Source organism: Chaetodon trifascialis, chromosome 12 (assembly GCF_039877785.1).
Source record: "Chaetodon trifascialis isolate fChaTrf1 chromosome 12, fChaTrf1.hap1, whole genome shotgun sequence".
In the NCBI taxonomy this organism is placed as follows: domain Eukaryota; kingdom Metazoa; phylum Chordata; class Actinopteri; order Chaetodontiformes; family Chaetodontidae; genus Chaetodon; species Chaetodon trifascialis.
This window is the reverse complement of record NC_092067.1, coordinates 26771953-26787971: the sequence shown is the minus strand read 5'-3', so window position 1 is coordinate 26787971 and position 16019 is coordinate 26771953. Positions and strand designations below refer to the sequence as shown.

Below are 16019 nucleotides of genomic sequence, written 5' to 3'. Positions count from 1 at the left end.
TCTGGTCTCTGGTCTGACTCACTGGCAGGAGAGGAGACGTTGACGGGCTCGTCGATGTACGCCGGCTCTCCTGGTCCACACTTGTTGCAGGCGGTGACTCTGAAAAGATACTCCTTCCCTTCAACCACATCGGTGACAGTGAACTCCTGATCCTGGATACCTGTGACCACCTGAGACAGAGAAACAGATTTTTCAATTGTTGTTAGATGTCAGATCAAAGAGTTCCTCATTGCTGATAGTAGTGACACAGCAGGTGATGTTACACTGTCAGGTGTTATTACGCTGGGATGTTCACCTCAACAGAGACCAGCATAAAGAGCCTGAAGCAGCATGAGAGAATATTCCTATAACAAAACTGTATAGTTCACCAAAATATGACAATGAAATCATAACATCTAAAAGGTTGTCATGTATATTAGTAAATTTCCAAGCACTTATGATAAAGATGACATGTTGTATAGAACATTCATTTTTCAGGACTTTTATCTGAGGTCATTTCATTTCCAGGTCCAGTCTGTTGGATTTAGTGTCATCTAGTGGTAAGGTTACAGACTGCAGGCATCTCAAAACTTCGCCTCACCCTCCCTCGCCAAGCTTTCAGGAGAACCTACAAGTGGCAGCTAAAAATGTGAAAGTCCTTCTCTAGAGTCAATGCTTTGATTGTCCACTCTGGGCTTCTGTAGAAACATGTCAGGACAAGATGGTGGACTGGGCTCCACAGAGCTGCTCCCTCTGCAGATATAACGAGCTGATTCTGAGATAACGAAAACACAGTTCTTATTTTCAGGTGATTATACACTCATGAAAACATAGGTATGAATATCATATTCCATTTCTGCCAGTAGATCCCACTAAATCCCTCAAAGTGGGCCTTTAAGAGCAAATTTGCCCTCTTCAAGTTATTGTCATTTTTCTGTATAATACTCCTGTGAAGAACATTAACTGTAATCATCAGTTGGTCGAGCACATACTGTGGAGTGCAGGTGTTGATGTCATACCTTGACCCAGGTCTTGCGGGAAATGTCCCGCTTCTCCACCTGGTAGCCGGTCAGAGGGCTTCCTCCGTCATGCTCCGGAGGCTCCCAGCTCAGGTGAACGTGCTGCCGGGTCACTTCCACAACCTTGAAGTCCTTCGGAGCGCTGGGTGCCGCTGCAGGACACAAACAGAAATACAATGATGACAAAACTGAAGCAGTTTGGCACCAGAAAAGGTTCTTTGTACTGCCCGCTCAGATTTTTTCTGGATTATAAAACAGTTTTTCATGGCATACCGATCACATTGACTTCGATATCTCCAGAGACAGATGTGACATCGTTCTCCAGCTGCAGGGTGTAGGTGCCTTTGTCGGGGCGGACGCTTGGCGTGACAATCAGTTCTGTGAACGTGGACTTGGTCGTCATGGTGACCCGTTCGTCAGCAGTGGTCAGTTCCTTCTCTCCGAAGGTCCACTTGGCGACAGGGGTTGGGTATCCGGTGATGGGGACTCTGATTGTGAGAGGCTGAGGGACGATCACCTCCAGGCCATCTTTGAAACCACTCAGGTCAAAGCTTGGACCAACTGGGGAAGAGAGAGAGGGGAGAGAGGGGCATGATGGGAGCTGAAATGCTGAATGCTCTTATACTACATTCCAATGGAAATTAATTCATTTCTAATGACACAATAAAGCTATATTTCTCGTCTTTGGAAGGTCAATATTTGCTCTTTGGTAATAGTATGTTCCTTCACATGAACTCTCACATAACTGCTACAAAAAACACTGAAGAATCATTGATAATGAATCACATTAAAGACATTGTCTATCTCACAGTGTGGATCATCGGCCAGCAGAGGTCCAATGACGTTGGACGGGTCAGAGAGTCCGGCTGCGTTTTCAGCAAACACTCTGTAGTTGTACTTTGCTCCGTATTTCAGACCAGACACCTGAAGTAAAAAGTAAATAGTTATGCTGTGCTAAAATAAAATAAAGTAAGATTTGAATAAGTGAGTGAGTGAATTTTACGGAATGAATCAGACAATGGTTGCAGAAAAAAAATGAGCAGGACCTTTATGTTCATACAACTTTATGCCTGGTCACAGAAACAAACAACATTTCTTCTTTCTTTCTGCAGACTTTTATAAAAAAAATTAAAAAAAACAATAAAACAAAACATCTAGAGGGCTTTAGCTGTAGTCAAACTGTATTTCTATCAAGATAAACCCCCTGGAGATTCTAGGATGACTATGAAGCAGCTCTTTGAGGCCTTCTGCTGTGAAGCAGCAGCTGGAGGGCTTTTATTTTGAAACTGCTGCTTGAGGGCTTTTAATGTAAACCAGTCACTAGAGGGCTTTTACTGTGGACCACTGGGCTTTTATGATGAAAACCATAATAAGTCACCTTTACAAATGTTCAAAAATAAAGTCCAAATCAGAATTTATCATAACTGTCTTCTGTACCTTGTAGAAGAGGTCGGGGCAGAGGCGGGCGTTGCAGCGCAGCCACTTGTCGGTGCCTTCCTCGCAGCGTTCGATGATGTATCCGGTAATCATGCTGCCTCCATTCCTCAGGGGAGTCTCCCAGGTGAGCTGTACTGAGCTCTTGTTCTGGTCCTGCCAGACCAGGTTCAGAGGGGGACTGGGAGGCTCTGTAGGGGATGAGCACAAAAAACACAAGTATTAATGGTTGGGTTGAAGCTGAGGTAACATAGACAACAACTGAGGGTTGTTTGAGACAACAGAGGGAGTAAATTCATGTTCAGTTTTTTACTGAACTACAAATTGTGATGAGTCTTCCCTCCTCCAGCCAAACTTACCGATGGGATCCATGATCTTGACGGGCTGTGAGGCAGCGCTGGGCTTGCCCACACCAGCTTTGTTCTCAGCTTTGACTCTGAAGATGTACTCTTTGTTCTCAATGACGTCATTAATAATGGCGCTCAGCTCGTCGGCTTTGGTCAACTGGACGGGCGACCACTTCACAGACGTCCTGTCACGCAGCTCAATGATGTAAGAGGTGATGGGAGATCCTCCGTCCGACTCGGGGGGCTCCCAGGAGACGGTGCAGCCGAACTTGGTAACGTTTCCCACAATCACATTCAGAGGAGCCTCAGGAACATCTAAAAAAAAAAAGTCAACATGAAGACTGAGAGCCACATCTGCTGTTCTGGGAATGTGTTCACAAAGTGTCATTTATAAATTACAAAGTATCATTTCTGCATTCCAACTAACAAATGAAGGCAGAGGGTCTTAAATTCAGGTCTTAAAACACAAAATAACCACTTTTGCCTTTATAAGGCAGATATAATCTATTAAATATGTCACTGACGGGTAAGTTACCTTGAAAATATCAACATAATAAAAGCAATTCTTACCAAACTTATTCTTAGCCTGTACAGGTTTGTCGGTCTCTACGTTGGGTCCACTGCCAACACGATTCCGGGCGCAGACTCTGAACAGGTACATGGAGTCCTTCTGGAGGCCAGTCACTGTGTACTCAGGACTGTCAGCGTGGTCGGTGGCCAGCGTCCAGGTCTTACGCTTCACATCGCGTCTCTCAACGACGTAGGCGATGACTTTGCTGCCGCCATCGTTCTCAGGCTCCTCCCACGCCAGGCTGACCTCGCCATCGGCGGTGTCGACCACTTGCAGGTTCTTCACGGGTCCCGGGACATCTAGAAAAAAAATCAGGTTAACATGGACTGTTCAGGGACAGTTAAGTCACATTATGTTACTGCTTCTTTGTAAAATCAGAAGTTTTTTAAGTGTTTTTTTCCTATTAAGTTTTTTAGAAGCAGCATTCGTGACATCAGAAACAGCCGCTATGAAAAGGTCCATTTAGTAGCTGCTCTGGAGATTTTGACCAGATGGAGTTCAGCCAGATGTTGTGGAATTTTAGATGCTTGAATTTCCCTTTTTTCCCATTTGGTCTTTATTGTCTTTACACACAAAAGACAAAAATGTCTCTGCTTGTTTCATAAACCAGTCAACAAAAACCGGCCTCATAGCATATTCTTGACTTTACTTTTAATGTTGTCCCATCATCCCACCATTGTCTCCTGTTTTTCTTTTCCTGATTGTGAACTCTCTGTCCACCTTGTACTTCATGTTGATTTGCTGGCTGAATGCGACAGCACTCTTTTTGTTTGCTCCTACTTGAGACAGATTCATCCAACTTTAGCTCCGGTTCACATCATCACGCACCAATTTCGTTAACATAAGTTGATGTCACTTTGTAGAAAATTTGCTGTAGTTGACCTGGTTTTGGTTTGTCTTCATGTAGAAATTCAGTAGAGCCAACAGTTTTAGCTTTGTGTTCAGAGAACTCACCGATGACTTCCAGGTTGATGAAGGCTTCTCCCTCTCCGTGCTTGTTTTTGATGATGATCTTGTAGCGGCCCTCGTCGGCCTTCATGGGGTCCTTCAGCCGGTACTCCGTGCGGTCAGCGGACGTGTAGATGTTGTCTTTCGGTAGACTCAGGTTGTTGTAAAGCCAGTCGGCGTCGGCCTGTGGGTAGGCGCTGTAGGGGACGGCCATAACGATGGGCTTCCCTGCGTCTGTGATGTAGGTCTGGTCTGTGGTCTTTATCTGAGGCACAGCTGGAGGAGGAAGAGGAGTAAGATAGTTAGACTACCATTAGTCAAACAAAAACCCCACACAAAAACAGTGCTTTACTACCTTGTGAAGACAATGATGAACAATAACCACTTTTGGCACAATGTATTTGCCTGATTGACATAAATGTACGGTACGTAAACACAGAAAATCACTCCTTTTTGGTTGAAGAAGGTCTTACCTGCCAGCTCCAGCTTGGCCTTGGCGTCTTTGTCCTTAGCGATGATTCTGTAGTCTCCTTGGTCTCGTGGTCTGATCTCACAGACCTGCAGTCTGTGGACTTTACCCTCGCTCACCATCTGGTATTTGTCTCCCTGGACAACCGTCATATTGTTCCTCAACCACTTCACCTCCACTCTGTCTTTGTTCAGCTCCACCTCAAACACAATGTCTGAGCCTGGAGGTTCAAACACGTCCTGTGGCGGTCTGATGATCTCCACTGGTATCTCTGCGGGACACAAAGACATTAATGAAGAGGTCATCCAAAGTAGGAGCAGTATAGGAACACATTTATACTGAAAAAATAGGTTATACTGAGTAGACAGTTCATACAGAGTAAATTCTGAAGAACCTCACCATCAACAAAAAGCCTGGCCCTGGACCTCTTCTCGTCCACACCACAGGCATATTCACACTCATCATCAGGTCTGCACTCCTTGATGCGCAAGGTGCAAATCTTTCCATCTTTTTCAAATGTGTATCTGAGAAAACAAACAGTGAGATATTTAAAAGAGAGCTCCAGAAATGACTTTATTCAGTCATTAAAAAAACCTGAGTGGATGATAAAGCACAAGCTGAGCTCTAAGATGTTAATATTAGCATGTTCGGCTAACTAGCTTACTCCCCACATGAAGGACATGGAGTTCCTTTTAGGAGAAGGAGCACATCATTAACTGAATAAACTAACAAAATAACATTATCTTGGGGGTTTCTTAAAAAAAGACTTCACAACATCTTTTCAGGACCTTCAAAATAAAGTTCTGATGGTTTGAGTAAAGTCTGGTCAAACAGTTCAGACTTTGACCTGAAGAGAAGAGTTTCTAAATGAGGGTGTGACGGTTCTGTGGTGACGTACCTCGGTCCTTCTCTGATCTCACGTCCGTTTCTGTACCACTTCACTTCAGCCTTCTCTTTGGTCAGCTTGCATGTGAACTCTGCGTCGTCAAACTCGGTGATGGTCTGGTCCTTCAGTTGTACGGAGAAGTCCGTTGGCGCCTCGCTGATGATCAGCTCTGCGGTGGACTTGTTGTCTGCAGCCACGGCGGTGTACTCGCCCTCGTCGGCCATCGTGCAGTCTTTGATGGTCAGTGTGTGCTTGTCTTTGTCTACTCTGTAGACGATGCGTTTGTTGAAGACGATCTCCTCTCCGGCCTTCATCCACTTCAGAGTGGCGTTAGGCCTGTTGACCTTACAGGAGAAGCTCACGGTCTTCTTCTCCTGAGTGTCGACGTCCTCCAGAGGGACCACAATCCTCAGACTCTCCTCTGAGTGACAGAAAACATCACAGCAGACACATCAACTCCAGCTCATGGGCAGTTAAAAACAAAGGAAAAAGACTAAAATCAAATTTGTTCAGGATGCCACGTTTACACTGAGATCATTCATCCGACTTTTCAACTTAAAGCCGATCTCCTCGTTTCCTCTAGATAATCCAAAAAAACCTGTTGTCCCTGCACATTTTCTTACAGGGAAATGCCAGTTTATGTAGATGGACAAACTAAATGGACCTCAGCTCATCAGACTGTCGGCTACATTTAAAGGGTTAAAGGGTTCGAGGCAATTGAGTACAGCCAACTGTGTGTACATCTGTTCAATTTATAGTGTGTTTAGCAGCGTCATTCCTGCTTTTTATCAACTATTAGACACCCTGAAAGTAAGTAATGAGGTTTGATACCCAGCCCTAGTAATGTATGGTACTCACATTATTTTATACTATATATCCCATATTTCTCCATGAATTCCTCATTTAAGTACAATCAGTAAATGAAGCACAGGACTGAAGCTTTAAAATTCAATATTTCACCTGAACACTAGAGCTCATTAGTGCTTATGATTCTGTCTCTAGTTAAAGCCTCTTTCTCCTTTCCGCTAAGAATTAGAGACTGAGATGTTAACACTGTTACTGAGGACCAAAACTTGAAGTAAACCCGTCACTGACCTTTGACGCAGAAGTTGCAGGAGCTCTTGGCCTGCTCTCCTCTGTGATTGGTCAGGATGATGCTGAAGTTGGCTTCGTCTCCCTTCTGAGCGTCTCTGATCCTCAGGGAGAAGACGTTGTCTCTCTGGACCATCAGGTACTTGCTGCTCTCAAATAACGTCTCATCGTTCTTCAGCCACTTGGCCTTCGCTCCCTCTGCGTTCACCTCGCAGTTCAGGACCACTTCCTGGCCTTCTTTGGCCTCCGTGTCCTTCAGCGGCGTGATGATCTTCAGTTTCTCTGCATGAAAAGAAGAATGTGAAGCAACTGAAACATTTTTTGACTTTTGCTCTCCAAATTATGAAACAGGAAGTTGAATTTTGACTTTGTTTCTAATCTTTGGACTTAAAATGAACATTTTTTTCAAACACTGCTTCTATTCTGTTTCTATTCTTTTCTGTTTCCAGCAGGAATGGGCTTCCATACATGTCCTCCTTCCTTTGGAATAACACTGATTACTTTTCAAGGAGGACAATTTAGGACTCTGACAACATGAACGAATGTTTGTAAAGCTTCTGTTATTAAGCTATTTTGAATTTGCATCTATAAATGAAACTGATTTAAACTTTGTTACTCGTCTCAGCTGGTGAGAGTTCATGGGTAGTGCGTACCGAGCACAGCGAGTTCGGCACTGGCTCTGGTCGGTCCAATCATCACCACGTATCCACCATCGTCTTTGAGCTCGCAGTTCTTGATGACCAGAGTTCGTCTCTTGCCGTCGCTGACCATCTGGTATTTGTCGTCCGCCTCCAGCTCCTTGTCGTCTTTCAGCCATTTGACCTCAAAGGTTTCCTTGGAGACAGAGCAGGTGAACTCGGCCTTCTCGCCCTCCACCACCTCCTGGCTTTGAGGCCTGGAGATGAACTCGGCAGCCAGTTCTGAAACACAGGAAGCACGGCAAGAGATCAGAGGTTAGTGGGTTTAAATGTACTGAGCATGGCTGATTTTCAAAATAAAACAACTCAAGAAAATCAAGTGTTTTACTCTGACAGGATAACAACATTATTAAAACAAAAATAGAACCAATCAAACAATCAAAATGTAAATCTGGAATATTTAAAATCTTTGTAATTTGATTTTGAGAAGAACTACAAAGATAAGACCCTGAGTAGCTGTCAGCACATTCAGAAAATACTGGAAACCAAATCCATCCATCCATTTTGTATGCCGCTTATCCCTTTCAGGGTCACGGGGGGCTGGAGCCTATCCCAGCTGTCAACGGGCGGGGTACACCCTGGACTGGTCGCCAGCCGATCACAGGGCAACATATATACACAAACAACCATTCACGCTCACACTCACACCTAGGGGCAATTTAGAGTCACCAATCAACCTAATGTGCATGTCTGGTCTGTGGGAGGAAGCCGGAGTACCCGGAGAGAACCCACGTATGCACGGGAAGAACATGCAAACTTCACACAGAAAGGCCCGACCCGGGAATCGAATCGGCGACCTTCTTGCTGTGAGGCACGCGCACTACCTGCTGTTCCTCCATGGAAACCAAATCAACAAACATTTTTTCTGTCCATACCATTAATCTTGAGATTTGCCGAGGTCTTGATGCTGGGACTCAGCCTGCAGTTGTACTCTCCTGCATCGTCGATCTTCAGGTCCTGGACGAGGAGGATCCTCCTCTTGCCGTCCACGATCTGATCGTAGCGGCCGCCCACTGGCAGCTCCTCATCTCCTTTGTACCAGATGACATCAGCGCTGGGTTTCGAGACCTCGCAGATCAGCTTCACGCTGTCCGTCTCTGTTCCCTCCACATTGGACAGGTTCTTGGTGAATCTCGCCTCCTCCTCTGCAAACAGACGCAGCAGTGAAACCAGATCAGATCTCGATCACGCTGACAGAAATTCAAGAGCCTCCACCTCAAACACTGAAACCTTTGTTTGACAAAAGCTTCTTTCAAAGGAAAACAAGCGTATGAGTTAAAAGATCACTCTCTTATATGATTGATGAGTCTTCTCTAAAGTAAGTCATTCCAGGGTCAGGGATGAAAGTTAAGAATGGGATAATCTATCTGAAGTCATTTCACAGCAGCTGGAGGAAAAAGAGGATCCCTGTAAGTCGTCCTTTATGTGATTGCTGTGACTGTCTTCTTACCGACGACGGTGAGCATGCCAGAGGATTTGGAGGTCTTGGCATCACATTCGTATTCAGCCTCATCGTCAAACGCGGACTTGTGGATGATGAGGATGTGTTGGCGACCTTGAGCGATAATTTCGTACTTCTTCCCCTTTCTGATTTCACTTCCATCCTTAAACCAGCGGACCTGCAAGACGAGAAGCACAAGGAGACCTCAGAAACTGACAAATGACCTTAAATGTTACCTTAATTGAGAGTTTATTTGGACAAAGAGACAAAGCAGGTGTGCTCACTTTGATGTCCTCTCTGGAGACTTCACACTCAAACTTGGCAGATTCCTTCTCTCTGACCTCGACATCATGCAGTGGCTTCGAGAACTCGACACGTGGAGCTGCGACACAGAACAAGAGCTTAACAGGCCGATTCATTCACAGCCTTCATCAGGATTTCCCTTAGATCTAATGAGAGGTCCCTGAGTCTTACGAGGAGGTTCTGAAAGTGGTGTTCACAATATTCGTTTCTTCTCAGGAGTCCTGGAGTATTTATGAAGGCTCCTAAATTTACTGGGGGGTTCTTTCTCTTTCTCTGTAAACTGTGCAATATCTTAGGTTTGTAAATACTATTCCCGGTACACCCTTTTGTATATACTTTGTGTTAACTGCATGCACTTTGTCTTTTAATATTCTATTCTGTTATTGATGCTGCTGTGAAATTCGGAATTTCCCCTTGAGGGACGAATAAAGGAATATTGAACTGAATTGAATTGAATTACTTCTAATGGAGGATTTCTTAACTCTAATTAGAGGTTATACTAGTCTGACAAGTGTTCCTTAAGTTTATTTAGCTTTATAAAAGGTTCCTTAACAGTTACAGTGGTTCCTCCTCTTAAAGTGAAGTGATTCTTTAGCTTTCATGAAGGGTTGCTCATCTCTCATCTTTAGTCTTATTACGGTCTTTTAGCCTTTATGTGGGATCCTTAACCCTGCTGAGGGATTTCTAATGCTTTTTGAGGGTTCCCTTAACTCTAACAGGGGTGTCCTCAGTCTTTTAAAGCGTCCCTTTATTTGTCACAGCTGTACTTACGTTCAACATTGAGGAAGCAGGAAGTTTTGAAGTGTTTAGCGTCACAAGTGTACGTCCTTGAGTCGTCCAGAGTGCAGCTGTGGATGAGCAGCGTTCGCTTGTAGCCAACGACGATCATCTCGTACTTTTTGGTCTTGCGGATTTCCTGATCGTCCTTGAACCATTGTACCTCTGCGTTTTCTCTGGAGACCTCACACTCGAGTGTGGCAGTGGCTTCTTCCTCCACCGTCTGATCCGCCAGAGGCTTTGTGAACTCTACCGCTGGTTCTGAACGCACACAAAAAGGCGGATGTTTAGTTTCTACTGTGCTAAACTAAAGCAGCATCATTACAATTCAGTTACAGTTTCCTTTCATCTTCCTCTCCGTAAATAAAAGCCTGCAGCAGCATCTCCAGCTGCCAGCGTTAACACACTGGTTAAGATGTTGAGCCTGTTCTGGAGTAAGAATAACACTGTACATCCACGTGTGAAGTCCTATCCACAGAGAGTTTCCACAGCCTGAATCTCTAACCAGAGTCTCGATTTTCTGTGAACTGTAGCTGTGATAAAGAATATAGTTTGATAAAGGTTACGTTCTGAAAGCATCAAAACTGATGCCTTTTTATATGTCAAAGGCAAATTCTGAAGCTATAACAATGTTAGATTGTAGTATGATGTGTCAATTTGAGATTATCTTTATTTGTAAAAAAAAAAAACAGATGCAGAACTTCCATTGGAAATCTTCTTTTTTCAGGTGTTTCTTCTCTGTGTGCCCTGGTACACCTGTAATCACCTGTAACAGTGATGTCACAGTGCACTGACAGACCCTGGACTATATCACTGCAGCAAGGTGAGACGTTAAACCACTGGCAGCCAACAAAAACTACATGTTCAGAGGTTGTAATGTTACGCTTTAATGCCTGAGTGCAATCCTCAGTGTCCAGCAGGAGCAGCAGATCTTGTCTTACCTTTGACAGTGAGGTTGGCCTCAGTCTGGAAGTCTTTGGCGGTGAGTTTGATTTGTCCAGCTTCATTCAGCTGGACGTCCCGCAGAGTCAGGCTGTGGACTTTACCCTCCGCCTTCAGCACCACCTGTCAGGTACAACAAAGTCATCCATAACTCAGGCCCCGAGCATTGTTCATGTTATACATGTTTAACAGAGTCAGACTCAGCAACTCCCTGAACACTGCCGGTCAGACTTACAGAGCCATTTCGAGTGAGGTTGACCTGTCCTGAACAACCCTTCAGATTCAACAGTCCGACTCTATGAGGGTCACATTATCCTGAACACTGCCTCTCTGGGTTAACAACGTCAGGCAGCCATGGGTTTACCCTGCCCTGAACACAACCTGCCAGGTTCAAGTTACACAGGCAACCAGTGGATTTACCTTCCCTGAACAAAGTCTGTAAGGATCCACATTCTGTATGCGAAGGCTTTAACTTTCCTTTGAAACGGTCAGACAGGCTTCGATTGTTCCCTTCCTGAACACAGTCTGACAAGTTCAACTATGAAAGCTGGAGAGTCCTATGAAAGCTCAGTTACTTTCAAAATGTACCTCACTACGTCATACCAGTGACTGTCATTTTAAAGTAATGTTTGGAACAGAAAGACGAGGTTTATGCACAATAAAAAGCACTGAACCCAAGACTGCTGACAGCTGGAGTTATAGTGATGGCCTACATTTCCCATCATGCCATGCTGGACTGAATAGCACAGTTTGCTGTCTCATAATCCAAAATGCAAAGGTTACTTCATAACGTGTTTGTACAGCAGTGTTTGTCGTGTGTTCAGAGCGTGGTTTACGTTGGTAATTGTCATTTATGTGCCGCTTATCGTTTTCGCTCTTTGTGAGGTGGCTGGTACGTTTCTTGACTCCTTTACTGAACATTACTGAAGGCTTGATATCATTAATAGCTGCTGAATGCTTAATGGCACCACATTCTGACATGCTAATTGCAATAATATTTCCAGAACTTTGTCAGCAACATGTTATGTTACTTCATTACTAAGAAAAGGTGATATATGCTCTTTCAGAGGTCTCTCACGGGTCAGATTAGGAGTTCGAGACATTTAACTTCTATTTACATCACAAACGATTTACTGGCTGTGATCATTTAGGTGATACCGGGATTATTTCCAAAGCTGTGTCTGTCAGGACCACATTACACCCTCAGGGCCAGTCAGATCACGGTTTTCTATCCATGAGCATCGTCTGAGAGGTTAAGAAGACGCAGGGTTGAACTGAGGGTGAAGTTTTGGGTTCTAGCTCACACAGCTTCAGTCAGCTGAGCCCTGACAGCTAAAACAAATGCAGACAGCTGCTTTCCTTCCCCCGATTTAAACTGCGTGACCTTTGACACCTGACGGCTGATTTTAACACACATCCACAGACTGTATGTCACACTGAGCTTTCTGAGCCCACAGCTTCAAAATTCACTGAAGAGGAACTAAACAAATGAAATTCTTGAGATTAAACTTTTATTGGAGAACAAATTAAGTTTACAAAAACATTTTTACTGCACAATTAATCATTGTGTACTTTCCTTGTTTTTTTGGATAATTTGTCTATTAAATAAGAAGACACACAACGGTAAATGCAATTCCATTTGGTCAACTTTTCAGAGTTGGGAAGAGACTTTATGGCACATTTTAGGTGATCATTAAAATGTTTCTGGTTTTGTAATAAGAAACATTTTCTTCACCAATGAAGCCGATTCTGATTGATTATGTTAAAACAGCTGAGCGGCTCAATGTCAAACCAGCTGTGAGATTAAAATAAAAAGCATTAAAGCCAATAAAGTTCTGTTTCTTCACACCTACAGTATTTTATTTACTCAGATTTCACTTTGACTGAAACTGGCTGGAGTTTGTGTGTTTGTTGGGCGACGGGTTGAGTCACTTTGTTGTGATATGTTTTTTGGTTTATTTTTGGTGTTTGAGATGTATAGCATGTATCACAAAGCCATTGTTAAATCAGTAATAATCTATTTCAGATCAGGCACATTGATATTCATGGTTTTACTAAAGAAAAGATCTGGCTGAGTCTTTTTAGGACAAGTGGAACTACAGGCGGATTAACACCAATCTTAGTCGAAATGCCTGCTGATTCAACCCTGACTTTAGAAAACCAGGATACCAACCTTTGATGTAATGATGAGCCATTAAACAAACAAAACCACTAATTTCACCTCAGATTTCAGGGAATAGTTTGGAAAATATGTTATCAGACAACAACTCGCGGCTTTAGTTTGGCGCTTGCTGAAACTGTTGATGTCGCGTGTGAATCTCCAGCCATGTTGACCATGTAACATGCAGTAAACCACACTTGCACAACTCACAGAGAGATCAAATGTCTCTGGAATGCTCAGACTTCTCAGCTTACATCCGATAATCAAGCTAATCCTGCGTTATGCCTGGATATCACCTCCAGGCTCTTTTCAACTCTTATTTCGGCCACAATGATTTCAACGCGGGCGAAAACATTTAAGCACATGGTGTGTTTTAAAAACTGAAGCTGTCAAATACCTCCTGTTGCCACCTGCCCTGCACCTCAACCTCCTGCAGCTGTTAAAAATAACCCCGTAGAAATGCTTGCAGGGCAGAAAAGCCTCCCCGCCTTCGTTATCTCAAAGCCAGGATCGAATGCTCAGCTGGAATCCAGGACCTCCACCAACAGGCCCTTATATGAAGACAGGCTGAAGCTGGAGCAGCGAGGTCCAGGAAAACTGAACACTGTGTACAAACAGACAGGAAAACACCAGCCCTGGCTCTGGACCAGAACCACCTTGAGGCCTGGACTCATGGAACGTGTGAACGCTTTGTCAGTGAACAGCTTTTGTGTGTTTCAGATGTAAATCAATCATTGATCCTGTTTGTGCTACAGAAACATCGTGAGGACTCAGTCCGGTGTGTTGGGACTTACTCTGTCGCTCGGTTCCAGCTTTGTACCCTCCAGGAACCACTCAACAGGGATGTCTTCGTACGACAGCTCGCATTCGAAGGTAGCTGTCTCTCCAGCGGTCACGGTGACATCCTTCAGAGGCCTCATCAGGCCGATCACACGTGCTTTGGATTGGGGAGAAGACATGGTTAGGCCCCCTCCTCAAAACAGGTTAATAGATCCAAAAATCCCCAGAGAGAAACAGCTAATCCTCAATTGCTAATCCTCATGGTGTGGTTGAGCTGAAGGCAGGCCGCTGAGAGCCTTCAGGACAACTGAAACCAGCCACCCTGGGACTTGGCATTGGGGGGAAAAGCTAATTAGCATATGACCTGCCACCAGAAGTATATGGCAGGCAGAAACCAGTGAGAGACAGGGTCGTGTCCTCCCCCCTGCCAATCACTGCAATCCTGCTCTAGATAAGGCATGTGGCGTCTAAAATAACCAAGGGGCCTGATTGGCTGAGAGCCCACCTCTGCCAAACCCATCAGGGGAAGCATATCTGCTCCTGTCAATCACCTGCCTGCAATTTTCCTAGAAAAGGAGAATGTGGAGGTCCAGGCAGGAGTTTCCTAACATCATGGTTCAGTCGCCGCCTGTGTCGTAACGCTGCTGTGGAAGTTTAAGTAACGCAGTCTGAACTGAGATCCAGGATGTCACTTTAGATTAACAAGCAGCAGCAGCAGCTATCTACAACAGGCTGCTTCACATGCCTGAATTAAAGCCCCCTAACAGCCAGTTAAAGGCGTCTGCCAGCGTCACTGACAGGGAGTTGAGAGCTGGACTGATTTAATCACCAGGTTGTCAATGTGAAGAGTTTATTATCCGCTCGGCCAGAATCATCTCCGCAGACTGATGGGACCTCACACATTTAGATTTTTAATGACATCTGTAACAACAATATCTGCCCAGGAATACAAAGAGAAAACCAGATCTGGATTTCTAAAAATGCATTTTAGGCTACATACACTCCAAAAAATGTCTATCTGAAAAGTGATTTCACCTTTTGACAGCTGTTCTATTCCAAAATCATACACCCTTCCTAATGCAGAATATACCTAAATTACAGACATAGTTTTGTTGCGGTTTCATAAAAACACCCTAAAATATGACGGCATGCTAAGAAGGAGGTTTTGTTGCAGAGCAGAACATGTTAAATTTATGTCTTACTGGTGCGACTCTCAGGAAGTAATGTACCGAACCTTTAAAAAGATGCTGAACAGAGCACCTCTTCATGGAAGACCAGAATGCTTCTACAAAGCAATAAAGATTGAACCTTTTCAGAAAAACACCATGTGACTTTAACTAGTTTTTCTTCTGGATGAAGGATCAAGGTGAAGGAGATGCTGGATTTCATGTTTCTCACAACATGTGAATTCTTGCATGAAACTATCAACAGAATCAGGTTAATTAGGAGACGACGTACATTTAAAAGTACAGCGCGGGATCAGAGGTGTCACTCACACTCAAACAGAAACAAGAGTATCGTCTGTCAAGAGGAAGGAAGGAAGGAAGGAAGGAAGGAAGGAAGGAACTACCAGCAAACGTTTTCACAAACTGTGTTAGTTCTGTCACCTTTGACCCTGAGCTGAGCTGAGGATTTGGCATTCGCTGCCGAGAAGTCAACACTTCCGGCCATTTCCATTCTGCAGTTGAACAGGATCAACATGTGTCGTGGTCCCTCCTCCTTGATGTCCACATCCTAAGAACAAAAATCCACAGTATAAACAAGATCTGCTCATCAGAATAATCTCTTCATCTCAACTCTGAGACTCGCTGACAAGAGAGCGCAACAAGAGGAGTCCTGGAAACCGCTGAATTGATGAAACTGAGCTGTGAGAATTGAGCACTCCTGAAGCAAAATGAAATCTGTTGTCTGAACTAGTGGATTTTTTTCTGGTTCAAATGAAAAAAAGACGCCTTTATCTGTGACAGTGATGAGTCTTACAGCAGATGGGTGGAGGGTCTCTCCCTTCAGTTTCCAGGTGGCGTGAAGGTCGTCCTCTGAAATCTCCGTTTCGAACTTGGCGGTCTCGGTCTCTGTGACCTCCACGCTGTACAGCGGGCGAACAAACTTGATGTCGCGCTCTGCAGAGTTTTAAAAAGGCGTTAGAGCAAACCGGACAGGAGGTGAAGCCGA

The 16019-nt window shown here is 44.3% G+C and overlaps 1 protein-coding gene across 1 annotated transcript in view; it reads right to left on the bottom strand.

Moving 5' to 3' along the window:
- Positions 1-16019, bottom strand: part of ttn.2 (titin, tandem duplicate 2) — a 201172-nt gene that overhangs the window by 86329 nt on the left and 98824 nt on the right. The window contains exons 113-133 of the mRNA XM_070976040.1: positions 15828-15967; positions 15455-15581; positions 13862-14004; positions 10906-11029; positions 9959-10225; positions 9169-9266; positions 8894-9062; positions 8319-8588; positions 7399-7665; positions 6749-7027; positions 5666-6074; positions 5167-5291; positions 4772-5038; positions 4305-4574; positions 3350-3649; positions 2792-3094; positions 2436-2623; positions 1808-1922; positions 1272-1559; positions 999-1150; positions 23-170 (exon numbers count right to left, since the gene is read on the bottom strand). Of these exons, the coding sequence (XP_070832141.1) occupies positions 23-170; positions 999-1150; positions 1272-1559; positions 1808-1922; positions 2436-2623; positions 2792-3094; positions 3350-3649; positions 4305-4574; positions 4772-5038; positions 5167-5291; positions 5666-6074; positions 6749-7027; positions 7399-7665; positions 8319-8588; positions 8894-9062; positions 9169-9266; positions 9959-10225; positions 10906-11029; positions 13862-14004; positions 15455-15581; positions 15828-15967 (4449 nt within the window). The remainder of the gene's footprint in view (positions 1-22; positions 171-998; positions 1151-1271; positions 1560-1807; positions 1923-2435; positions 2624-2791; positions 3095-3349; positions 3650-4304; positions 4575-4771; positions 5039-5166; positions 5292-5665; positions 6075-6748; positions 7028-7398; positions 7666-8318; positions 8589-8893; positions 9063-9168; positions 9267-9958; positions 10226-10905; positions 11030-13861; positions 14005-15454; positions 15582-15827; positions 15968-16019) is intronic.